This window comes from Molothrus ater, chromosome 6 (genome assembly GCF_012460135.2).
Source record: "Molothrus ater isolate BHLD 08-10-18 breed brown headed cowbird chromosome 6, BPBGC_Mater_1.1, whole genome shotgun sequence".
Taxonomy (NCBI): domain Eukaryota; kingdom Metazoa; phylum Chordata; class Aves; order Passeriformes; family Icteridae; genus Molothrus; species Molothrus ater.
This window is the reverse complement of record NC_050483.2, coordinates 25,166,405-25,192,527: the sequence shown is the minus strand read 5'-3', so window position 1 is coordinate 25,192,527 and position 26,123 is coordinate 25,166,405. Positions and strand designations below refer to the sequence as shown.

At 38.3% G+C, this 26,123-nt stretch overlaps 1 protein-coding gene across 1 annotated transcript in view; it reads left to right on the top strand.

The window, feature by feature from the left end:
* Positions 1–26,123, top strand: part of INO80 (INO80 complex ATPase subunit) — a 73,901-nt gene that overhangs the window by 30,331 nt on the left and 17,447 nt on the right. The window contains exons 16-27 of the mRNA XM_036384064.2: positions 3,316–3,375; positions 3,971–4,113; positions 5,175–5,259; positions 7,131–7,248; positions 7,625–7,710; positions 8,684–8,851; positions 9,307–9,440; positions 10,226–10,293; positions 11,423–11,516; positions 12,620–12,797; positions 17,622–17,762; positions 22,592–22,817. Of these exons, the coding sequence (XP_036239957.1) occupies positions 3,316–3,375; positions 3,971–4,113; positions 5,175–5,259; positions 7,131–7,248; positions 7,625–7,710; positions 8,684–8,851; positions 9,307–9,440; positions 10,226–10,293; positions 11,423–11,516; positions 12,620–12,797; positions 17,622–17,762; positions 22,592–22,817 (1,501 nt within the window). The remainder of the gene's footprint in view (positions 1–3,315; positions 3,376–3,970; positions 4,114–5,174; positions 5,260–7,130; positions 7,249–7,624; positions 7,711–8,683; positions 8,852–9,306; positions 9,441–10,225; positions 10,294–11,422; positions 11,517–12,619; positions 12,798–17,621; positions 17,763–22,591; positions 22,818–26,123) is intronic.

The window sequence follows — 26,123 nt, the reverse complement described above, 5'->3', positions numbered from 1 at the left end:
CCAAGTGACTCTTGTGTGCATTTCTTTATGTTACTGCTACTGTTGGCAAAATACTGTAAAAGTGTGCAGAGCTGAAGGTTCTTGAGCTCATCTGTATAGAGAGAATCACAAGATAAGCTTGCCTTCCTGTGACACTGCACCTTGAGGTTTTTGAAGGTTACATAGTGCTTTGTTCTTCTGCCTCTCCCTTAGGAGGGCCAGCTTGTAACTGCTAATATATTAATGGATCAACTCAGTTATTCACCAGAGAGCACTGTAATTTGTGATGTGGCAGAGCTAAGTTTTTCAATGTGACCTCAAGTTCTTATCAAAATAACAGGGGCTGTTAGTAACATGCAGGTGGCAACTCTCAGAAACAAAGGAGTTTGTTCTGGGAAGAACTTTGCTGTTATGAAATAAGTTTTGGTTAAACATTAGATCTGCTCTGTTTGATTTTGTATCACCCTGCTGTGCTGGAAGAGTTTTGCTATTTTGCATACAGTTCCCTCTCATGTAGTCACTGTCATTTAGTAGATTTAAAGCCATATCAAACCATCTCTTTATCACCTCACTTCAATTATTTTTTTAAATTTAATTTTTTATGTGTGTTTTCCAGAGAGAGAACATCTGGGGACCTTTTTTAATAATTTCACCTGCCTCTACTCTGAACAACTGGCACCAGGAGTTTGCCAGATTTGTACCTAAATTTAAGGTAGTAAGCATGTCCAAGAAATTTCTTTCTGTTTCCTTGAGAGCAAACCATTTTGTTCTCCTGAGTTCTGTATCACATATGGGTGCCTACTGAATGTGAAACTCTGTAATGGGACTGTTTCTGGTACTTTTTCCCATCATCCTGGTTTTTTTCTGAAGAGTTTAGTTTTTTAGGGCTTGAAAATATTCTGACTTTAATCACATGGTTTTCATTTTACATTGACTTAAAGACACCTTCTCAGTAAGGAACTGTAGTAGGTCAGCAAGTGTATGCATAATTGTAACATGTGGGCCTGGCAGTAGAACCAAGAATTACATACTGTGTTTTATGTAATGTCTTTGGGGTTAGAGCTGTGTTTTCAGTCATTCATATGAATTTGAGTCAGATAAAGATTGTATGTGAACAAATGCTGAACAGATAACAGGGAAGCAAAATGCAGTTATTACAGAAAAATAGAAGAACTATGGACATACAGTTAATAATCAAGGAAAAGCAGAGAGGTGAAGCACAAATAGATAAGAACAAGAGATTGAAAGAAAACATGGAGTTTTTCAGGTATATTGTGAATGTGAAAAACATAGTAAATAGAAATAGTAAGCAGTTAATTAGAAAGAAGAAACTATCAGTTACTGAAAAACAAGCTGCTTACCTGTCCCCAAGTGGAAATATTGGAGTGTTGCAAAGGAGAATTTGAAAAGAAAAGTGTACTGCTAAAACAGTGCTGTAATTTCAGAATTCAGGATAGGCAAAAGTGTCAGAAGCTTGCAGTTACATCTGCAAAGAGAAACAGATCATAATTTAAGTATTTGTGTTGTTAACATAATAACCTTTGATATAAAGAAGTCTTGATTTTTTTTTTGAAACATCAGATTTTCCTTTTTACAGAAAACAGTAGAAGAAATCTAGTTGTGAGTAAGCAGCATACCAGTAACATCAGGCTAATTGTTTGAATGTCTTGGCTACTTAAAAAGTATGAGGAAAAAACTTTGAATGTGTTACTATAAGTGATTCTTGAATCTGGGGCAAGGCAAAATTAAAGGACTTAGCTTTTACCAAATAGCTTGCTTTGGAGATCCTGGTGAGACTGTACATTGGTTGTGGTGTTGTTTAGTTTGAAGTATCTGTATGAAGAGAAGTTGTGCTAGAGCATAGTTCAATACTTATTCCAGTGACTTGTATTTTGGAATCAATTGGCATTACTGAGCCTTTAAAGCAACTAAGAAATTCAACTGAAGAAATTCAAATACTTGTGTTATTGAGGAGGTATTCGAAAGAAAAGAAAGGCCAACACAGCCTAAAAATAATCCATTCATGTCTTTTCATAGCCCAAAATAATAGGGACTCTTGATTAAAAAACTTGAGAGCTGTTGGCCAGTCTATCTGCTTTGTCTCACTTCTTTGATCTATTCATTGTATGGAATAGGCAAGCAACTGTTTATGCTTTCTCCTTCTCAGGAATGAAATACAGCAAATGTTTGAAAATGCAGTCAGGATGCTTGTGAAAAGACAGTTTTCTCTTTTTTGACTTAAACACCAAACTGTTTATATCATTGTATAGCTGTTCTTTGGCATGCTGATCTTATTGCATGCTGATGTTTACCTCACCCATGGAACAAAATGTATTTTAAAAATAAGTTTTCTAAACTTACTGTCACATGTTTACAACTTCAATCAATCTTTTTTTCAACCAGTTTTGTTTCTTCCTCTAATCATACAGAAGTGTGCAGTCAGTTCTGCTTGTAGCAAATCACAGTGAATTTATGTCCCTGGCAGAATATATAAACAAAAAGACTAAAAGTGATTTGTCAGTCTGGTTGTTTTACAACAGAACAGTAGGAAGAATATTCAATTACAGGCTTTTGGAACTTGCCAGTTGAAGTTGTAAGACTTTTCACCACCTCAGAAAGCAGCATTCTTCCTCCCTCCCAAACCTCCCAGTCTTAGCTGACTGTAAGTCTTTCCACAGGCAGGAGATGGCAGTACAGTGTTATTAACCAGTGGCAGGATTCAGTGCTCTGCACAGGTCTGAGTAATAGTTTTGAACTGTAGATATTTAAAGGCTTTCTCTGGTGGTAGTGCTTGATTTTAAAATCAAGCACTTATATATAAGTATAATATATAAGTATAAATATAAGAATCAAATTCTTATATTAAATATATTCATGCCAGACATTTTAACTTCATCTCAGCTTTTTGGGGTCAGTTCTGAAATAGAAAACCAACAGGACCATGGAGGTTGTTTAAACAGGCAACAAGCCTTCTAGTCCTCTAGCTTTAACTATAGCAGTTGAGTGCATTCTGCCATAAGCAAAGTATCATTTTTAATTTTTTGGAAAAAAAACTGACTAGAAGGTTTGTGCTAAATGCTAATGGGCATTTTTAGATTCTCAGCATAGCTTGATCAGGCCAAGTTTCTTGATGCCTTTTCCTGGAATGCTCTTTTTAGTAAAGTAAATTAAAGTATTTTTAAATGCTTTCTGTTTTTTCTTGATGGTAAAAAGATAATTTCCCTTTTGTTGTTTTGGAGAAAGAAGTATGTCATTTTGTAGACTACAGACTATAAATTTCCAGAGCTGGTGTCATTATTTGAAAATAATGTCTTTCTGGTTTTTTTACTGTTTCAGGTGCTACCTTATTGGGGAAATCCCCATGATAGAAAGGTGATCAGAAAGTTCTGGAGTCAGGTAATGCCAGCATGAATGTGTACTTTGACTGTCTTTCTCTATGCGCAGTAAACCAGAAACTGTTGCTACATGTCACCAAACTAAGCTAGTGGTGTGGATGCAGAGTTTCTTAATTCCTGTAGTAACATTTTCATTAAGATAATGAGGTGAAAGACTTCTCTTGTGCTGAAGAGCAATACCATACAGGGCAATTGAATGTGGCGTGGGGTACAGATGAAGATCTAGAGCTCTCTAAATAAAGCAGGAAGTTTCAGTGTCAAGGACTGTTTATTCTGTTTGAGTAACCTAGCTTGGGATATCCCAATGCAGAATCCCTGCAGTTCTGTCAAGATTGTTCCTTATTTAACAATAGCATTTTGTAGGGTTCAGTACCAGGTCTTGTCTTGCCTTGCACATTAAGAAACGTCTGAATTTGTTCGAGGGCTGAAGTCCAGGTCCACTAGTTGAGTAACTGTGATATAATTAATTTTACAAGTCAGCTGTGGAAAATGCAATAGTAATGAGAAGATTGTAAAACAGAAGTCTGAAATTACAGTGAACTCTTGACAATGTACCTACATTATGTGGACATTTGTTTCTCCTTTTGTGGTTGTAGAAGACATTGTATACTCAGGATGCTCCTTTCCACGTGGTAATTACCAGTTACCAGCTGGTAGTGCAGGATGTGAAGTATTTCCAGCGAGTGAAGTGGCAGTATATGGTGCTGGATGAAGCACAAGCACTCAAGAGTAGCTCCAGGTAATAAACTAATTGAAAATAAAATCTTTTCTGTGTATCAGCCTCTTGGAGGAGTATCAAGAACGCATCAAGAGAACATAAATTGATAGAAGTTAAAATTGACACACATAAGACCCCTTAAGTATCTAACCCAGTTAAATATCTATATAACTCTCTGACACGGGTTAGATTCATTAGGGTTTTTGCATTTAGATTTTCCAGATATGTAAAATGTAATTAAAAGGTAGCTCTGGAGCAGAAACTTGTATGGAGCACAGGCCGGTTAAACAAAACAGTGTGAAATGCTGTTCACTTTCCCTCCTGACTACTCACATAATTCTGTCTGGTGAATGATCTGTAGTCTTTAGCTTATATTGCTTATATTGGCTCCATTAATTGCATTATTTTGATTCCTTATTCAGTGGCACTTCCAGACATGAATGAAGGTCAGAACCCCATGAGTACTGTTGGCTGCAGTAAAGCCCAGTGTGTGTTATGAGACTCTATGCCAGAAAATTTCTGTTTGTTTTCAAGTAATGGATTTGTCCGTCTTTATTTCTGTAATTGCTTTCCCATAACCTTTGTCCAAGTCGCAGTAAGTTGAGGACTGCTTTAGATGCAGGCTGATTCTGACCAAAGTTTGTCTCTTCAGCATTCTTGGGAAACCACCCCTCAAAGATTATTTTAATGTATAGCTCAGCACTCCTGTCACAGTATCCTATACGCTTCCTCTTTTAAAGTGTGAAAAATACATGACATTCTGATTCAAAGTACCTGTTTCTTTTGGAAAGTTTATTATTCTGATCATGAGACTTTATTAGTAAGCATTTGTTTTAAAAATGAGTTAAAAAGATATTTAGAAAAATATAATAAATTACACTCTTTTTTTTTAATTGGAAAAAGGTTATTTTTTCCTGTAGTTGTCTTTTGAAAGACTGGGGAACAGCTGTAATAGTTTTGTCCAGTGACTTCCAAAGATCATTTGGGAAACTCACTGGAAACAATTTGCCTTAAAATACCTTATGCTTCATATCATTCTACAGTTTTCTCTATAAATTATTTTTCTTGCTTTTATTCATCAGTGTTCGTTGGAAGATCCTACTACAGTTCCAGTGCCGAAACAGATTGTTGTTGACTGGTACCCCAATTCAGAACACAATGGCTGAGGTATTTGGGAGCTCAAAAGAGTGGATTTTTCTTTATACCAATAATACATACTAAATATATGTAAACAGTTGAGAAATCTGTTGTATTTTTGTGTTTGCGGATCATGCTTGTAGCAAACCACTGGCAGACAAACATGGGATCTGCCCTGGTGTCATGGTTTGACACTGGCACAATGCCAGTGCCTCCATGAAGATACTTTCTCTCTGGTTTCTGCTGTGAGATGTGACTAGGAATAAGCAAAGCAGGCTCTTACTTAGGGGAAAAAAAAAAAAAAAAAAAAAACAGAATTTTATTAACTACTCTACAACTACAGATAAAAAGGAACACACACACAGGGAAAATGAAAACTTCACAAGTGCATTTCTTCTTCCCCCTACCAAATTTTTAACACAATACATTTGGTTCTTCAAATCACTAACTCTCGGTCTAGCACTACTTTTTAGACAATCAATTTTCAGTTTATCAAGAGGAGAGGAGTCTTTCTTGTGCTATGGGCTTTTCTTGGAAACACAGCTGAAGCTTCGTGTGTTTCTGTGTCACTTGTGGCACTGCCCGGAGTACATCTGCCGTCGTGACTTCTTCTTTTTCATGTCCAGTGCTCTCACCACTGAACACGGACCAGAACTGCTTCTAGGGTTGTCTTTTTAAGGATGCTCTGTCCTGATCTAAAAAAAGGCACAGTCTCTTTTTTGGGACACCTGTCTCTACAATCTCTCTTTTGGGACACCTGTCTCCTCCATATTTTCACCCCCTGGGGCCGAGGGGCATCAACACTGAGCTTTCTTGGTTCTGAGGCTATTGCTTCTTCCTAGAATGCAGTTTCTGTATCACAAGGAACATGGTTCTGTCTATGGCTATACAAAAAGAGTCCAGCAAAAGCCACTCTATCATCTCTTCTCACTAGGATTCTTCTCTATTCTTCTACTATCTCTCACTCGCCTAGACTTCTCTCACACTGGCTCATTTCTTTTTCATCTTCTACTCTATCTTCTAGAAAAGGTCAATGTTCTGTAAAGTTCTCATTCTCTAAAAAGGGGTTAAAAGCTCCTACAAGCGGCCGGCTGAACCCCCCCCTCTTCTCCGTCCCAGCCGTGCTGCCGGCACAGGCCCACGTTTATCCAGTCTCAAGGTTACAGTCCCAGGCAGCGGCTCTCTCTCTCTTTCTCTCTCTCTCTGTGTCTCTCAGGGGGGGCTGCCCGATGGCTCCCGGTGTCTCTCTCTCTCTCTGTGTCTCTCTTCCACCCTTCCACCCCCGGGCTCAGGCCTACCTCTCTCGGCCACATGGCTTTCCCCTCCCCCTGCCCAGCCAGCAGCTGGGCCGGGGGAGAGACCCGAACTCTTTCCCGCCGGAAACCCAAGAGGACCCTCCCAGGGGAGAGCTCTGCTTTTAACCCCGTGTTCTCAGAGGCGTGTCCATGTCTCAATGGTCAGGTTAAATGCTAATATTAAAGTCTGAATATCCATTGGCCAAAAACACAGCATCCCAAAAAACACATTTCTTGTCAAACCACCACACCTGGGAGGGAAAAATATGGAAACTTGCCACACATTTAAACAAAACTAAAGATATTTGAAGTAATACTTAGATTACAGGATGAAATTTAATTCTAGTGACTTTTCCTTTTGTTGGCTGCAGTAATTAGAATGTGTTTGTCACTGCTTTCTAATGGGATTCTGTTAAGTTGATATCTGTGGCATTGTGGGGGGAGGCGGGAAGAGAATGCAGCTGGTGTTTTGTTTAATTTTGCCATGTCTCATGATCTAGTGAAGTCATTTTGCTTATGAAGAGCTGCAAGCTTTTGGGATCCCCAATTACCTTATCCACAGTAGGATGACTTTTGCTAATCTGGTGTTTTCTCCTCTCCTTTTAGCTGTGGGCCCTGCTGCATTTTATCATGCCAACACTGTTTGATTCCCATGAAGAGTTCAATGAGTGGTTTTCTAAGGACATAGAGAGCCATGCAGAGAACAAATCTGCTATTGATGAGAGTGAGTGCAGTGTGTAACTGTTACGATTTTTATATTAAGAATCTGTTGCCTTTTTGAACTAAAAATGGCTAAATTTTCTATGAGATATGCAGAGGATGCATAATGAGATTGGAACATTACTGGATTGCTGTTGATGATTTACGTTGAAGTTTCTGTTTCTGGCTGTAATATAGCATGTGTAATGAACAGAAAAACAGTGTAGCACAGCACTCATTTGAAAAAGAAAAATCAAGAGAGAAAAATATCAACTCTATGCTGTAAGAATTCACATGGGGGAAATGGCTGAGCAGTTATGGACTTAATTTGTCATAAAACACCATATAATTTTCCTTTTTGATTAAGTAATTGTTCTTTCTTTCCCCTTCCTTTATTTCAGACCAGCTATCCCGCTTGCACATGATCCTGAAGCCTTTCATGTTGAGAAGAATCAAAAAGGATGTGGAAAATGAACTGTCAGATAAGGTGAGAAAAAGTATTTCTCTGGAATGGGTATTACAGCTCTATTGTCATAGCTCTGTTCTCTGATCTGGTTTTTGCAAACTTTTTTGTCAGTCTGCATACCTGAAATCTGACTGTAGACTTCTCTTCAACCTTCACTTTCTTGCACCTCATCCCAGCAATGTCATTAGATATGAATGTAACTAAAGAACTTCTAATTAATAAACGTTTTTCTTGGGAAAGTATTTTGTTACCTATTAAAAATGAAATATCTTCAGTCCTGGTTAAGTTGACAGAAGTATCCCTAATGGCCGTGAAGGAGATTAATACATCAATTACTGGGTGATAAACATCTCCAGTTGCCTTTGTGAAGGATTTGGCATGGATTTAGGATTTTTTTTTTTGCTTGCCTGTACGGAGAAATACATAGTGGCAGCATCATGCTCTTCTCTCTTGCCAGTCTCTTAATTTCACATGGACGTTAGCAATACTAGATGATCTTGTGGTCAACAGTCCCCAGGTTGAGAGACATTGGCTGAGAGACATCTGGTTTGTTCTGATGAGGTTAATTATTTCAGTGGCCTTCCCACAGACACTCTTGTTGTGCGATGCACCCATCACTGCTGTGGGTCCTGGCACTCCTTAGCATGGGTCTAAGTGGGGAGCTGTAGGATGGTAGAATTGAAATCAGATTTTAAACTGATCAGCTGCAGGTGTGATGTCAGCTTCTTAAGAATCCATCTGTTTACTCAGTTGTGTTCATGTACTTTTAAAGGTCTGTCTCCCACATCATTACACAAGCCTTCCAAAACACACCTGTCAGTCAACTCCTTTCCAGGTTAGATCCTGAAATGCATATCTGAATGCAACTGCCTATAAATGTATTTTTTGAAAAAGTTGTGTTTTCCTCAAGGTGTGTTTCAGCTTTATGTACACTAATGTTATCATCCTTCATTTTAGAGAAAGAAATGGCTAAATCTTCATTATCATTTTGCAGATTGAAATTCTTATGTACTGCCAGCAGACAAGTCGACAGAAGCTCTTGTACCAAGCTCTGAAAAACAAAATCTCTATTGATGACCTCTTGCAGTCATCAATGGGCACTACTCAGCAAGCACAGACCACCACTAGTAGTCTCATGAATCTAGTCATGCAGTTCAGGAAGGTAAGGCTATTTTAAATAATAATTTTTTAAAAGTATGATCATTGGTTAGCACCAAACTAAGATATGGCTTCTAGAAAACACCATATTGAAAAAAATCTGGCATAGGCAAGCAAATTGGCATGCAATTCAGTTGTGTTTCAGATGCAGTGTAGCATTGATGTTGGGTGAAGAAGGGTTTTAGCTCTATGATGCATGCATTTGCTAACTGGTTTGGTTACAAAGGTTGGTTTGGTTGAAGGAAGCCATTCAGTTGGGAAGAAGAGGCAATAGCTGTTATATGAATAGCAAAAGGTCTGATGCCATATTCAGATTTGAGCAGATACACTAAAATAACCATGCAATATTAAGCAATACTAAAGTTTCAGTGATCATTGGTCATGGTTGATTTGGGATGTAGATGCTGCACTGGACTAAGTTAATTCCTTCCAGCTTTTGACACTCTCTCTGTCTTAAAGGTGTGCAATCACCCAGAGCTGTTTGAGCGACAAGAAACTTGGTCTCCATTTCACATCTCCCTAAAGCCATACCAGATTTCCAAGTTCCTCTACCGTCATGGACAGATCAGGGTCTTCAACCACTCACGGGACAGGCAAGCCTATTCCACTTCCTATCCAGTTTAGCATATTTAGTATTATTACTTACACTTATTTTTATAAATGCTAATTAGCTCCCTTACCTGGTGTACTTAAGTGATGTTGGCTGAGCAGTCCATTTCCTTTTAGTCATTCAGCTGTTAAATATCTGATATAGGTGCTCTTTCTTGGTGGAATTCTAATCACAGAATATCCCTTTGATTGTATTAGAAAGCTAGGAAAAGGAATTTAGAGTTTTTGCTGATGATGTGTAGTAGAATTGAGCTTTAAGAGATCCTTGAAACAACAAAAAACCCCACCTGATTTCCCTTTAGTGAGTTTTCTCATGCAAGGAAACTGTCAGTATCTGTCTGTTGCAACATGGTATAACATGAGCATCTGCCTTGACAATGCCTTGACAGCTTTTAATGCTCACCTTGGATGAGGAGAATCTGCCCAAGTGCAGTTTGCTGTTTTCTCCAACCATGCCAGTTCTTGATTAATTTTGTCTGCATTCAGTTATGAGAAGTGCTGAGGGAAGAGACAAGAGAGACATGTATGAAGACAAGATCAGCTTTTCTAGAAACATACAGTGCAGTTCCAACACAACAATGGTGTGTCTCAGTGTCAAATTAACAGCAGTGCATGTAGACTGATGGCACTTTCCTTCTACTGCTGTCCAGTTCCAGATATTCAGAGCGCTAAAATACTTACCTTGAAGAAGAAGTGATTTGTGATTGAACATTTTATGTGTTAACACCTTCTTATTGATGTTGTTTGGTTTTGTTCCTTTAATTTTCAGGTGGTTACGGGTTTTACTTTCGCCATTTGCACCAGACCACATCCAGCAGTCTCTCTTCCACAGGAAGGGTAGGTTTTCAGTCTTGGGAAGCAAGTTGGGTTTTAATATGCCTTCTTCTTCAGGGGGAAGAACTGAGAGGCCAGATTAATTAGTTCTCTGAGATAATATGATAAGAACTTACTAAAATTTTGTTTGTGTTTGTACGTACATTTAATTGGCTCAGAGAGGAAACAATGGAAAGCAGCTGGAAGAATCTGTTGGATAATTTGTCATTTAGTTACTGCTTAATCCTAGTGCGGTATTCTAATTCAGTCTGTCTTGTTTTAACTTGCTTCAAGAGATTAGTGCTGCCTTTTTAATCTAATGTGAATTTTTCACAGATTCAATTCTAAGAAATCTTGGATTCATTTCAGTACATTCTGTGTTGTATCTTAAACTGCCAACTTACTTTCAACTAGAAACTAGATGAGATGCAAGTGACCCAGAATCTATCAATGAGCAAAAACCCCAGAAAAGCTGCTGATATTGGCAGATACAATTTATTATAGATGGTTGGATATTTTTTCTACAAGACCTAATTAGATCATTCAGCTACTGAGATGGGAAAATCTTCAGAAGTATGAAGCAAGAGAGATACTGGCTGCATTACTATGCTGAAATCTGTTAGCGTGGACCTCTTCAGCTGGTATTGGGGCTATGCAGTGCACATGAGTGGGCCTGCAAGGCTTTTCCCTACCAATACCTGCAGCTCCTTCTAACCCATTTGACTTCCTGTGTGAGAGGGAGCATGTGAGACAGGCATCCTGAGGTATGCATGTTCTGGTCTGCTGTCTGGAAGATATTTGTTCAAATTTGCAAATATACACACTGCCTGTTGATTCTTAATAAGTGAAACAAATGTCCACTGCACTTGGGCCTAGCATGTATTTCTCTTTCTTGGTAAGAGCCCTTCTCTTGCCCACACTGGGAAATTAACTGGAACATGGAGTCTGGCAACAGAGATTCAAACTGAACTTTCTAAAAGATCTAGGTTAAGTATTTCTAAGAGATGTAGGTTAAATTAAGATCTCCTGTTTATTCACCTAGATTTGTCATGTGTCATAGAATGTGTATCCTGAATGGATGAAGTAAATTTAGTTTTCAGCTATGAGTGTCTGTGAAATGTGTTGGCCTAACTTCAGTGTTTCTGTGACCTAGGCATCAATGAAGAAAGCTGTTTTTCTTTCCTCCGGTTTATTGATGTCTCTCCAGCAGAAATGGCAAACCTTATGAATCAGGGACACTTAGCCAGGTGAGGACAACTTTTTTTTCTCTCTTTTAGTAATTACAGGAAAAGTACAGATGATGTCAGTCATTCCTCTCTAAACCTGCATTTTCTGTGCCTCCTAATATTACCATTTCTCTATCATTATCTAATACTAGAACAGCTTCTAGAGTGTTCCTCCAGGTATAGGGCACCATTATGCAATGCAGTTTTTATGCCCTGTCACAAGAAACCCTGTGTTACAAAGAGTTGACATTGTAAATACACAGGATGGTCAAAGGGCAAAAGGAGAGTTTGCTTCCGGTCATGCTGCAGGTTGCTGGTGTTATCAAGCACAAAATCCAGACTTTGGAAGGCCACTTCAGTGCAGTTCTTACCAGTTGCACTCGAGTGTATGTTTTAAACACACGTGGAATAAGCTTGTGCTGTGGTAGTTGTTCTTCAGCCCTGAGCCATACCTTCCACATGTCTTGTTATTAATATGGAATGTCATTCTGAGACATAGGCTTTGAACTGTGGATTTATATTATCTTGAGAGGAGAGGTGATCTTTTAAGTTATACTGTAGTCTGAAAGGACTCTGAGTCAGGTTAATAGGGACTGTAAGAAATTTTAGACTAAAAGTAAGTCTTTATTATTAAATAGAGATGTTCCACTTTAGGGCTTTTTAAGTGTAATATTATTTTTTTGTTCTGGTTATTTTGAATTACTGTTTCTTGACTGCCCCTCAGTAACATAATTCAGATTTCTCTTGATGTGTCTCAGTGGTATTTATGATAAATTCTGCATTCATTACACATGTTGTTATGAATAATTTATATGCAATTTACAGAAAAGTTGATGGAATTTTAAATAGTAGTGGCTAAGTGGGGCTTGACCATTTTAGATTAAGTGCTTCAAAGTATATCCTGATTTAATCACTTAGATTCAGTTAAGCCACCTTAGAAAAAATTGAAATAAGAAAAATTTTGAAGATGTCCAGCAGAAATTATTTTCTTTAAGGCAGGATGCTGTAAGCCTGATATTCTGACAAAAACCCCATTTCTGTCAAATACAGTTATGCTGTAAATATATTCAAGCCTTTCTTTCACAAAGCAGTGAATAAATGCATCTCCTCTGGTTTTTTTTCAGATGGTTAGCTCTTTTCCTGTCTCTGAAAGCATCCTACAGGCTCCATCACATGCGCTCCTGGATGGAGACTGAAGAGGACAAAGAGCAGGGGTCATGTTTTCTGAGGAACAGGGATTTCTTGCTTGATGTAAATTTCCCACTGTCTTTCCCTAACTTGCACAGCTGCACTTTGCTGCAGGTAAGCAAAATTTCTGTGGTCTGGGGACAGTAGCAAATCCTCAAAGAGTGAGAAATGATAAAAACCATTCTGTCCTTATGAAACAGGGAAAACAGACTTGATAATGGGATGATGATACTGTCTGCTTTTTTTAGATACAGTTAAGAGACTTTAGAGTACTGAACAGAAAAATATTTTAACCCGTCTCCTTCACATGTGGCATTACATTTCCAAACTTGCTATAATGAGTAAATCAGTTGACTTGGAAGACTTCAAAATATTACCGGAGCACCAAAAGTAGATACAGGAGCAGCAGAACTAGACTCATGATTTGTCAGGGATAGACTCTGTATGTAAGCTTAGGAGTTTCATAATGTTTTTTATATGCAAAATGGTCATTTTCTGGCTGAAACTGCTCTTCTCCTGTCCAATTCAATACATTGTTGCAGCAGTTGGGGAAAACAGAGACCAGTCTGACAGTATAGCTGGTGAACAAGCATTTTCAGTGCTGTATTTCTGCTCTGAAATTTGCTTTGACTACTGTCTGGTAGATCCGTATGTATTCCAATACTGTGAAATGCAAGATCATTTTTGTTAGTCTTCGGCCTAACAATCAGTGTGAAGATTTTGCCTTTTTATGACTAAATTGCAGTTGATTTCCTGAGTTAGATTAAGGCTCCTTTGATTCAGTTCACTGGGAAATAAGTTCACAGAAGTGCTAACGTGGAGTCAGGAAAACATCTGGGGCAGTTAGCAGATATGCTGTAAAAAAAAAAAAATTTCTGAAACAGTGAGATTGTGCCAAATTTCTCAAGGGAATATTGCTTCTGCTCATGAGTCTGGAAGGGGAAAGGAGATAGCCAGAATTCAATTGAATATTGTGTAGAGGAAGTTGAAATTGAAGACGCATAAGCAGTAGGAAACCAACCTTGGACTTGGTGTCATGTTTTGCAGCGTTGACAGCAAAGCCAACAAAATGAGTTCTCCTAGTTATCAAACAAAGAGCCAGCCAAGTGAATGTGTGCCTGTTAACTCTGGCTGTGCTGGTATTTCAGTAGTCCGTGTTTCCATGTCTAGCTTGGTAAAATCTCTATGCTATATGAATTTGCTTTCAGTTAGTTTTTTTGCAAATACAGTCAGCTCTTTCTATAGTGCCTGCAGTGCTTCTCTCTGAGACTGTAGTGTAGCTCTGTCCTCTTGTTTGTACGGTTAAGGAGAATTTGTGTGTTAGCAGTAAAGAAGATGGTATCAGAATTGAGAAGGTAGCATTCACTTCTACATATGTAGAACAAGTCCTTACATAGCCCTTGTTTTGGTGTGTATGAATATCAAAATGAAAATCATTAGATTTTCTGAAGGACAGAAGATGGATTAAGATTTTAGACTTTAAATGTAAAATGTGGAATATACATGTGTAGGTTTTAATATTAATGATTAAATTTATAGGATAGGCTACAGACCCACCTATACCACAGTATAGCAAGATTTAAACATTACTTTGGTTTCTCCAGATAATTTCTATTCTTTGAGGATGTCAGTATTGTGTCCTAAGGTTTCCCAGGGCTGTTGGCTGTGTGTAACTAATGACTGTTGCAACTAATAAGTTCAGTACAGAAAAAAGCCAGCTGAGGAGCAGAGTTCATCAGTGGGTACAATACAGTGCATTTGTGATAACCCCAGTGAATCTAAAGGAAGAATAGCCCTGCAGTTATGACAGATACTTTAAAGCTGTTTTCTAGCCTTCCTGTTAGACAAATTACCACCTGAAGTCACTTTAAAATAAGCTATATTTACAGAATTTTGTTTGCAGAGCTTTTGTTTAGAACACCTTAAAAAAAAAAAGAAAGGGTGGTTGGGGAGTGCAAAACCTAAAGGAGAGTTGAAAATCAAGCTTCCCTTTACGTGCCTGTCATTTAGCACTGCACATTATTGTGAGTGAAATGAACTAACTTTTTCCTTAGCTCTGACTGGAGAAGCTTTCAATGTAACATTCCCCAAGGCTTCCTCTTGGGCTTCATAAGATAGTAGCATGTAGGGAATGAGAAGGATGAGAAAAGAGGAAAAAGGAAATGGTAAAATCTGGAAAGATTTTTCTTAACTGCTCAGATCAGCATTTCCGATGTAAGAGACAAAGTATGAAAATAAGTCAATAGAAAAAGAGACACATTTCTTTTTAATGGATATTTCTGAAATTGAAGTAGCATCTCTCTAAAGACATGTTGATTCATGTAAATACAGAAATTACTTGCAGAGTGTGAGGTCTCTTGATTGCCCCTGCTCAACACCTCCACATGTTATGTATTCATTTGTATGCATTGAATTAAATGAATATAAAATCTGCTCTGTTTACATGAACCCTTCCCTCCTTTCCTTTCGTAATTTTATTTCTATTAAAAAGTGTTAATGGGCTTAAGATGTTGGTAGCAATCACCCATATTTATGTGCAGCTCTATTTGCAATATAGGAGACCCTCTTTCAACTTATTTTGGAGTGCATAGTTGTACATTCGTGGCTTTTAACAGTCTTCCTCTTTGGTTTTTGGCTTTGTTGTTCTAAAGTATGTGAGCTATTTCAGATCTGTGACTGTGTTCAGTCCTGTAATTTTACCCAGTCTTTTCCACGTATGTGGTTGATGGGAAGCTGATGGGTTTCCACTGTCCCTGTTATATCTGGTGACTGCTCCATTCATGAATACTTAACAGCTGCATATGTCAGAATTCAGAGGGATGTTTCTTATGTGACCTGCTCATAGTTTGTACACAGGAATCTAGTACTCAAAGCAGATTAATGCCCAGGTACAAATATTTTTCTCTTATTTTGAGTACCTTCTTGAAGCTTTATTTGTTTCCTCCTAGGTACTTCAATTGCCATTAAGTAATTTTAAATGTGTCTTTGATATTGTTTTCCAAAAGAGAATTAAGTAACAAACTTGCATAGGTTTGGAATTACAGTTTGTTAACTTCCTCTCTATCCATTTCTTGTATTCTGACTTTCCAGGAAATAATTACCAAATGCCTCTATTGACCAGGGTCCCAATCAGCATGTCAGTGCTTGCTGTCATAAGACTTGGCTCTTGTGACTGGCTGCAGTGCTGATTCTTCTTCATAAAATCAGCTGTACTCCCAGTGTCGTGTCCAGGGGTGGGGAAGAGAGAGACTTTGAGCTAAAACAGCTGTTCACTCTTCCCCCTCTGACTCTTGCTGTCCTTTCTTTACTGTCAGCTCTGGAACCCTGTGTCTGCTGATGCAGGCATACCCCAACACATCTAGTATGAACCAACTGCAGAAAACCTTGTATTTTCATGGCTGTTGAATTTTTTGTTTGCTCAGTGTAGCCAAAGAGGCTTCTGGAGAGGAGACAAAATTAGCATAGAAAGTGGCACAAATATGGGAAAGGACTTGCCCTTTTTAGCAGCAGAGTTGGTGCTCTGTTGCCACTGTTTCTGTTCTCATATGAGTAAGCCAGCATTCATATCCATTGTCCACAGGCATGTATTTCCAGCCCTGTGATTCCCACACTGTTTCAGCACGTGACCAGTTTTACCAGGTGGTGAAGCATGTCACAAAACTCACTTGGAGCGGAGGGGCAAGGGTTTGTTTTCATCTTGATCAGCATCTTAAATGAATACAGACAGCTAGGCCAACAAGAAGGGGCTCTGTGAGGACTGGAGAAAACTTGTGAAGCAGTTGTTGCTTAAGCCAGCATTACTGATTAAGAATTGTCAGCTGAGTAAGAGCCTGTTTTTGGGATCACTTCACATTATCCAGTGGGCCAAGCTTTGACCTGTACTTTTTAGCTCTGCTGAGTGTCATTGCAAGACTATTGTCAGCTTTCAGCTCTCAGCTTTCATATATAGAAGAGGAAATGTTCAGTCAGAGTATGAACTTTATTTTTGCCAGCTCCAGCCCATGAGTCTCGCTAGTGCTTAGGGGCTATGGTTGAGTGCAGGTAGTGCTGGCATGTATTTGACAGTCAGACTGTTCTCCTCTCTTGTCAGCAGGTTCCAAGTGATATGTGCTTGCCATCTGCATCTTGCCCAGTGAATGGAAATGAAAGGGCCCAGAATGCATTATCCATAATAGACTCCTGCTGTGGGTGTTTTCTAGCATTTTTTGACATACATAGACATGCGTATATCTAATGTATGACATGCTGTACAGGGTGTCTACTTCTATCATGTATCTGGATTTGAAGTTTACAACTTCAAATACTGGGATTTCATAAAATTGGTAGGCTCTGTAAAGTAAAAGTAGCATGCCATTAATTTTGGTGCATTAGGAACTGGGGCAAAAAAATACCAAAACTTGAGATCCCGTTTACCTTTTACTTAAGTGAACTTAAGTGCTGGAATTGCCATTTACCACATCCTGTGGTCCTATGGCAGTGAGAGGTATACCTCTTAATGCTTCTAAAATTATTGCTAGTTTCCTATTGTGTGCAGAATAATGCTCTCTGCAAAATTCAGTTTTAACTCAGAATAGATAAATGAATAGCTAGAAAATGCCCTGAGCATCAGACTTACTAGAATATTCCTGGACTGCCTTCATTAGAAAAGCTAGGGTCAAAAGGTTCAAAGGTAGAAAAACTTGTTTCTGGTTCCAACTGAGCATCAAGACAAGTATTGATATGATCTATTCTGACTGCAAACATTTCTGGATTTAATTGTTCTGATAATTACACAAAGATTCTTCACATATTCTCCACAGAAGATGTGTAGAGTTTTCCTTATTCAAAGAGAAATACATACGGAATGTGCTTTGTCTGTCTTCCTCATGAGTGGATACAAGATTTGAGAATAGTATTTCTTCATAGATATTAACTTCTTTGTCTTAATTTTGTTTTCAGAACCTTGTGTTCAGCAGCCACTGTAAAGCAGTTACTGGCTATTCAGACCATGTCATATATAGAAGGAGATCAGCTACCTCATGTGTACGATGCTGCCAGGTGACTGAGGTACCGTCCTTCTTGTGCATAGCCAGTCCACGGGTAAGTCCCAGTTAAGTTGTAAATTAGGTATTTTCTATTGTGTTTTAAACCCTGGTAGAATTGTGTCTTAGGAACACAATGATATATTACTTTCTTTTGGTTGGGTAAAACTGTTGTGAGGATATCCTTTTGCTACAGTATTCAATAGTGGTTTTTCGTAGGGGAAGTGACTGTAATGTGTACTGAGGGGAAAAGGAAAGTTGTAAGATGCACCCAACAGGAGCTGTTCTAAGATTTCACTTTCTCTCCTAATACCTAAAGCAATTATGGAAGAGATATTAAAGTAAAATATTAATTGATAATCCAAGGGGAAGACTTAGGTGTCATCACCACAGAAATGAGGTGGTTGTTTGGTCAACTCAGATGACAAAAATGAGCTGGGAAGCAATGCTTTTTTGAAAAGGGTGTTTGTTTTCTCTCTTACACTCCAGAGAGGAATCACCAAATTGCAAGTTGGTATTTTCTAGGTCTTTTGGATGTTTAGTGCTACTGCATGGGGTTCTCTGTCATCTGTTAAATGAATTTTGAAATTATTTCAGTTGAAGTTTCCTGGCTGACACAATAGACCTTCATTAGGTCTATGGCTATTGCTTTCCATGTTGCTGGATCTTGACAAAACTGGACAAAATACAATTTTATTACCAGACCATCCAGATGTTATATTCTTTAGTCACCGTTGAAGTTATTGCTGTAGGCCTCATAAAATGATGTGCAGTTATACTTTTGCATTTGGAGAAGGGTGGATGGCAAGCAGGACCTCACACAAGTAAGCTCATTACCTACCTGCTGCTGCTCAAGCTGAATTTATCAGTGTCAGCAGCTCAAGAGCTGGGAATCCAGCTGAACTGCTCAAAGTCACATGTCACCTCTCTGTAAAAATGTACTGCCTCACTGGAGAACAAGAGGTTATTCTTAGAGTAAATTGTGAAAGCCACTTCGCCTTCAGATTCCTTTGATTTGTCCTTCTTTGTACCTAAATTTGCATCATGGATGAAGAATATGTTGAATTGCTCCCCTACAGCAGAAAGGGTGGAGAGGGGCTTAGAAGGCTACAAATTAAAGGAAAGGTGAAAAGAAATCGTATCTGAGTTTATTCTAGTGAAAAAAAGTTATTTGTTTTTCTTTGGCTGGTGTATCAAATGATTAAGTATAGACATGGCTTTTTGTTTCTAGGAGCACAAAGATTTAATTTTATGCTTGTTAGAAACTTTTGGCAGGAGTGTAGAAGACCTGAAAGAGCAGAAAGAGCGCATATGTTCCCAGAAGCTATAGTCTTCTGTTGTTTGACCCATGATGAATTTTGAGAAGTTAACAGAGCAAATGATAGAAATAGGAGTGTATGTTTATGTAGCAGCTGGGGGAAGGAGTAAGTCTTCTTTCTATGCAGGCAGGTTTTGTGAGTACAGGCAGGTCTCAATCATAAAAAACGTAACTTGGAGGATGGATCTTGCATTGTCATTAAGAAGCTAATTAAATAAATTCTGAATAATACTGTTTGGTTTAATTTCAATAGATTCCTTACACACTGGAATATTGTGTGAAGCCATTTTGGTCATCTCACACTGTCTGAAAGGCGAACTTTGCATGAAGATAAATGCAGGAAGCATTTTACAATTGCCTTAGCTAAACTAACTTGTTTAATTTAGGGTGCAAATGCATTCATACATCCCTATCACTGTATTTTTGATGTATTTCTGAACCATGACTCTTACAATCAATCAGTTTGACAATAATGTGTTGACAGAAGAGGATTTAATACTGAAGACTAATCTACCTTTTGTTATTAGTAAAACCAGAAAAACAAACCTGTGGGGAGAAAAATTTGAAAAAATGCACCATGACAAAATAAAGAGGAGAGTGAACAAACTTAAATGAAAGACTTTGTTTTGTCCATTTCAGAAAAGTCTTGTTTTCACTTGTAAGGGCATGCAAATTATACAGGACTCTCTACCCTAGAAATATGTGCCTGCATTCTAAAAAAAAGGAACTGATGGTAAAGATAGTGTGGGGTCCTCAGAGGTCAATCAGTTTTGCCTGGGATATGTAGGAAGAGTAGTTCTTGTTAGTGTAGAAATAGCACTGAGGCGCACAGTGTTTGTGTCAAGATTGTCTCCTACCAATTCTTCCTTAGGTTGAGGTGTTACTGAAACATGGCTTGTAGAATCTTCTGACTTTGTCTTGTAGAAATCCTGTGTATAAATCTCTGTATTCTTTTCAGAAGATAGGATATGTTTATGTGTCAGAAGTTAGTCTGCTCTGTTTTGTGTGTAGTGGCTGCCTGTCCTAGGGGTGGAAAATCTAGGTCCTGAAAATCAATATGGCAAATTGTTTGTGCTTGAAAAGAGTGTTTGTTCCAGTCTGTCCAGTGTAGAAATGTGAACTGAAATGTGATGGTGCATAGTAAACAACTTAAACAACCTAAGTTTGTACCATCATTTGTGATGTACAGTGTTTATAGCAGTGTTCAGGTGACAGAACTTGCTTGCATTTTGAATTTTTTGTATTTTGGAAGAGGTTTTGCCCTTTTTCGCAAAGGTCAAACATGCTTTGACTGCAGGTGGCAGCAGAGGATAGCAACAACTCTAAGAGTAGAGGAAATGTGTTCAGTCTTAATACACCCTGTTTCACTTTGCAGTGTTTTGTGTGGTTATGTGTAAGACCCGTAGACAGGTATTAAAATAGCTCTTGGCATCTTGAAAAACAATGGCTTTACCGTTATTGCAAAGATTGTGTATGCTTTTTTGTTGTTTGTTGTTTTTTGTTTTAAGTGCTATAACTGTGCTCAATAATCTGTCTAAACAATTGTTTGGCCCTTGTAAACAGAAGTCTCTATGAGATTAATTTTTTTCCTATGAGAAGAACTCCTGTGAAACTGGTCTGGGCCACAGTTCCAGCTAGGAAACCTTGCTTAATACCTGTTACTGTTGAGTTAGCTGACAAATGTGCAGAGACGTACAGCCAATATCTAAGATACCAGGCAGTCCTGAGGTATGGGTTGCTCTCTTTACCTTACAGTTCTAAAGTGCAGTGTTTAAAACTGGTAATAATTAAACTATCTATTGCTTATCATTTAGACAAGCTGTTAAAATATTTCATTTGCATAATACAATGTTGTATATGTTACTCAATATAGCAATTTTATCACACCAGAGTAAACTGGAACAAAAATTTAAACTCCCTTCAAATATAGAAGCTTTTCATCTGCCATACAAAGATGGTTCTTTTACTGTGTTTAATGTTTCAGATGTCCTATTGTCACACTAATCTCAATTCTGCAGGAAGTCCACTGCTTACACTTCACCATTAAAACCTATAAGCCTCCTGTACTGTTTCTTCCTATACAGCCCCACTTGCCACTTTGACATGTGAAAACTCTCCCAAGCTTGATTTTCTCTGTTGTTCATTTGTTACATTGCTTTTCACAGTCCTGGAAGGAATTTTGCACACTGTTAGGATTCATGACAATGTTTTTAACTTACATGACTGTACATGGGGGATTTTTTTATTGTACTTCTGAAATAAAAGCAACAATGACTTCTAAATTAATGATACATTTGCTTCTTACATTGGTGAAGAAAATGTCACAGCATTTCAAATCTCTCTGTTACTAGCCTGTATTGTAAGGCTGTTAATAGTAAAATTTGTTTTCATTTCTATGTGAGTTTATAACACATTATTAAGTCTTTAGATAGTATATAAAAGCATCTACTAGCTTTCTTTTGTAAACTTGGTTATAAATAGATTTTGTAAACACCCCAGAATGTTTTCCCAAAACAGATTTGCATTCAAAAAATGTAGAAAGAAGTTGGTAATCTGTTGTTTTTTGTTTTTTTTTTTAAATTTTGTGCTAGACAGTGAATTGTTTTGCATTTATATTTGCATTAAAGTGTTGTAATTGTGTTTACTTTGGATCATGGTATTTAACTCCTGGTGAAGTATCTGAAGTTAAATCCAGCAGAGCCGTCCGTCCTGCTGTGTACCATGGCTCAGTTTCACTTTTGGTTGTTGTGGTAAGGGAGAGATATGAGAAAGCTGCAGATTTTACAAAATCCAGCCTTTTCTGCTGGAACAGAGTTTTTCTTGAGCACCTTGCAGCCACTGGCATTCAGCTGTTTGGCTCATGTGCACATTCCACTCTGTACAGATTTGGGTGGATGGGGCAGAAAAGGGGCAGTTACACTGAGGGAGCTGTTCCAGAACAGCTCACATGGCATGAAATCACACTTCCCGTGTTTGCAACACTGGTTTGTCCAGCTGGGTTGTATATACTGAAACAGGTAATAGGGCATAGGATTCATAGAATTCCACAAGAAAAAGAGCTCTATTTCTGTGCCCACTTCATTCAAAGCAACTGTAAAGCCCAAGAAATATGCTGTTCCTTTTTTCCTCATTTCTAATCTATGAATTCCCCTAATTTTGAATTATCACATGAATTTTTGTTAAGGACAACATGTGTAATTTCTGCTAATGAGATAAATACTTGATTGTGAAGGGTAGAACTAAAAAGAAATAAATCTTGGCAAAAGGAGAAGTAGAGCAAGGATATTACTCCTATAGTTTTGCTATCAGTTGTGTAGCAGTTGGCAGAAGTCATAGTTTATCAAAAGGCAGGTTTTCTGTGCCTGGTTGTTCATATGGTGTTTTTTGTGGTGTGGAGAGATGTTGCATCTTTGCTTGGTTTAAGCCCAACCAAAGATTGTTTTCTGTTTCTACATTTCATAATGACTTGACTTGTAAAATTTGATCCCGTGGTAAGGTACTTGAACTGGGGGTTTGGGGACAGGGAGAAATGTGAACAAGAATATTGATTATTATTATTTTACCTGTAGGTAACAGCTGTGCCACTGGAGTTCTACTGCAATGACCGAAGTGCAGAATACGAGCGCAGGGCACTAAGGGAAGGAGGAAGTCTGGAAGCAAAGCAGTGTGTACTCCATGGATCCCCTGAGCTTGCAGCTGACTGGCTCAAGCAGTGCTCCCAGTTCTTCCCAGAGCATCCTGGAGGGCTCTTAGGGATCAGGCCTCAGAACGGCTGGTCTTTTATCAGGATACCAGGTAAGTTTGGGGGTTGAAGTGGAATGGAGATGAGATAAATAAGGACATCTGTTATTTGGTGGTAGTTTATGCTTGGCTGTGGGCTTTTTGAAGGATTAAGGATGGCTGTGTGTTTATTTTTCCTTCTGAGTGAAAGTTAACCTGGTATCTTAAAATACACCATGATTTTGCATCCTCTGTCTGAAGTAAATCTTCAGTGGATACCGAAAACATCTAACACAGGTTTTTCTAATGCTTACAAGCCTCTCTTTGCATGCCAGTCCTCCAAATAACTGTAAAGAGATAGACTTGCTTACTAGATCACAGTCTGCTCTCATGACCAAATACTGTTTTGAGGTTGGAGATAGGAAGATTGCATGAAAAGTTAAGAGACATACCTTGCCTCCTAAGGTGTTGTAAGAGCTTCATATTGTCGTAAAAGATCTTTTTTAGGTCTGCCTGGTGAAAAGGGTAGAATTACTTTTAGCAGTCTACCATGAGAAGGATAGGTTTGAGGGCCAAGTTCAGAGGAAATCAGTCTGGAAAATTAGGCATGAGGGATTTACTGAATTTCCACTGAAATAAAGACTTACTCATATTTCCTTGTAAAGTGGGAAAAAGGTACCAGTGTACCAGTAAAATAAATGTACTGTTTTTTCTTAGAATTAGACTAAAGTAATCCAAGATCTCATAGAGTTTGCCAGTACTGCGGTGACTTTCATGGGCCAGATATGCTCTAGCTGTCAGAAGATGGTCCTGAGCAACAAGCAGAATTTTGCAGAAAGTACTGGAGATCTGACAGATAGCCAAGAGGAAAAACAGCTTACACTGCCAGATGCAAAGTTATTCCCAGACCCTTTTGGGTCAAGGATGTTTGGCAGGGGAAGTTAGTACAGTAAAAGGAAAATGGCCTTTTGCTTGCTACAGTCCGGTTTAAGAAGGTATCTTCTTAAGTGTTTGGAGTCATTTGAAGCACATGCAGATTTGTACCTAAGAAATGGAGAAACCATTTTTCATGAATTTGCACTGGATTAATACTCAGTCATAGCTGATGATTTTATTATTTCTTCAGCAATTCTTCTAATTGTTTGCTGGTTATTTGGAAAAATAAAATGAATCTCTGTAGGAGAAAAGTGGGAAGTATTGAAGAGATAAATTAAGATAGAGGACATGGATAGAGAAATGTAGAAAAGTAGCCACTGCAGAAAAGAGACAGGGCTGCATTCTCTTGAAAGACTTCCATTTTAAGCTGGGGACTCTGTTATCAGCAAAAAATTTTAGAGGAATAAAGGTAGGGTACAAGAAGCTGTCAGAAGTGAAAGGATATGTGCAAGGTTGGGCAAATTGTTGTCAAAGCACAACAGAACTTGGTTGAGAAGGTTGGGATGAGTGTGTTACATAAAGCTGGCTTAATTTAGGAAGTGTTGGACCTAGAAGTGGGGTGAAAAAGTAGTTTTGTTTTAATTTAAAAGTAGAAGGTAGCATTCAAGCCTGAACTTACTCTAAGAGGAGAGAGACACACCACAACAGGACAGCTGTGTTCATAGGTGCAGAAACAGGCGCAGTGCCTTACAGAAAGTGAGTGATGTGCTGAAGGAGCCATTTGCAAGGCTGAAGTAGCAAATGTCAAATGGAACAGTTGCTGTGAAGGTCTGTGGCAAATAGGTGACAAGAAGAAAGGGGGACACCTCTCTCTCCTAAACCCTGATCTATCCTCTCCCAGACTCTGCATTCCCAGTACCCTGGCAGCAGGCTCAGCTGTGATCACTGTGGGAATCTCTTGAGGTTTTTCCTGTTCTTTGAAAGAAAAATGGTCCTGGATTAAATGGCAGGAAGTGTCTGAGTCCTTTTAGTATCGATAAAAAGCACCGGCCTCACTGGCTGTTTACTGTGAGAGCCAGCTAGCTCCTCACTGACCCCATTGTGCCGTCAGGAGGGGAACCAGGGGTGTCAACTGGAACCCAGGCTTTATCTCTCTTTCCTCTGCTTTTTGCATGTCCAGAGGTGCTTTTTCTCATTCTCCAGAGAGCACTGAGCCCAGCTACAGTCATCAGCCAGAGCTCCTGACAAAGGTTATTCTGAGTCATAATCGTTTGTAACTATTCTTCCCAGGCCCACTGTATCCCCTTGTAGATAATTTATGTCCACATCCTAGCATGGCTGGAGGCAGTTGGGTTTGGTTTTTTTTCAGACTGACAGCCATTTGGTCTGGTTCCTTTTTCTAGTTCATTTCATAAGTGCTGAAGAACCTAAAAATTGTGTAAAGCTCCTTTTAAACAGCAACCAAAAAAAAATATCCGAAGAATTTGTCATTTGGAGTTGTTGCTGATCATTAAATGTAAAAACATGTAGAACTGCAAATTTTGGAAATCCCCTTTTAAAAAGTAACAGTTTTTTTCTTCTCCTAGGTAAGAGAAAATTAGAAATAGAAGTGAGAGAAACTAGAGATGGAAGACAGGGGGTTTTTTCTCTTTTGAATAATTCTGCTGTTTTCTGAAGATGGCATGAGTAAAGCACATTTTCTGCTACCATTTTCCAGAATTTGTTGTTTGAAGCACTAGATGGCAGGCTTTCAGCGTGGAAAAATACTTGATCTTAGAAAAAACAATGGCATCAGGATAGCAAGCTTAAAGGTGCCAGGTTAAGGACAAATGATTTTCTCTTCCAGAGATGATAAATCTCTTTTTTGGTAGTACTGTTTTGCTCTCCTAAAAAAACTTCAAAAACTTTTTCACCAGTGCTGTCTGGTCTACTGATGAGCTATTGGATGACTTATGAACTGTTAACAAGTTGCTAACTTTTCAAATCATCTGCAAATAAATTCTTTACTTGTAATTTGCATTTCATTGCGATTTAAAAATAGTAACTTACACAATGGAGACCTCAGGAGCCAGCAGCAGAGGACACGCATCATTTCCAGTTAGCAAAGCTTAATTCTACCTATTGGTGCCTTTGTGAGAAAAACAATAGCATTTTGCTTTTCGAAACTTGCCAATATGTTAATCTGATTCTATCAACACTAACTTTTGAACAGACCCTGTTGATTCTCTGAGTTTTCTTCCAGTTAGATAGCTTTTGGTTAATAATCATGTTAGTTTCCCACTATATCTAGATTATATATCTAGACTTTTCATGTAGCTTCACTCAATATAATTTGTTCTGAAACAGCAAGCTGACCACTTAGAATGAAAGCAGAATGTCATGGCTGTATTTATCATTAAAGGAAATAATAACATTTTATATAAAGAGTAAATACTGCTGTTGAACAAAGGCTTTGGCTTCCATAAGTGTATTTTGAAACCAAGTGGCTGTAATTCATTTCCATTT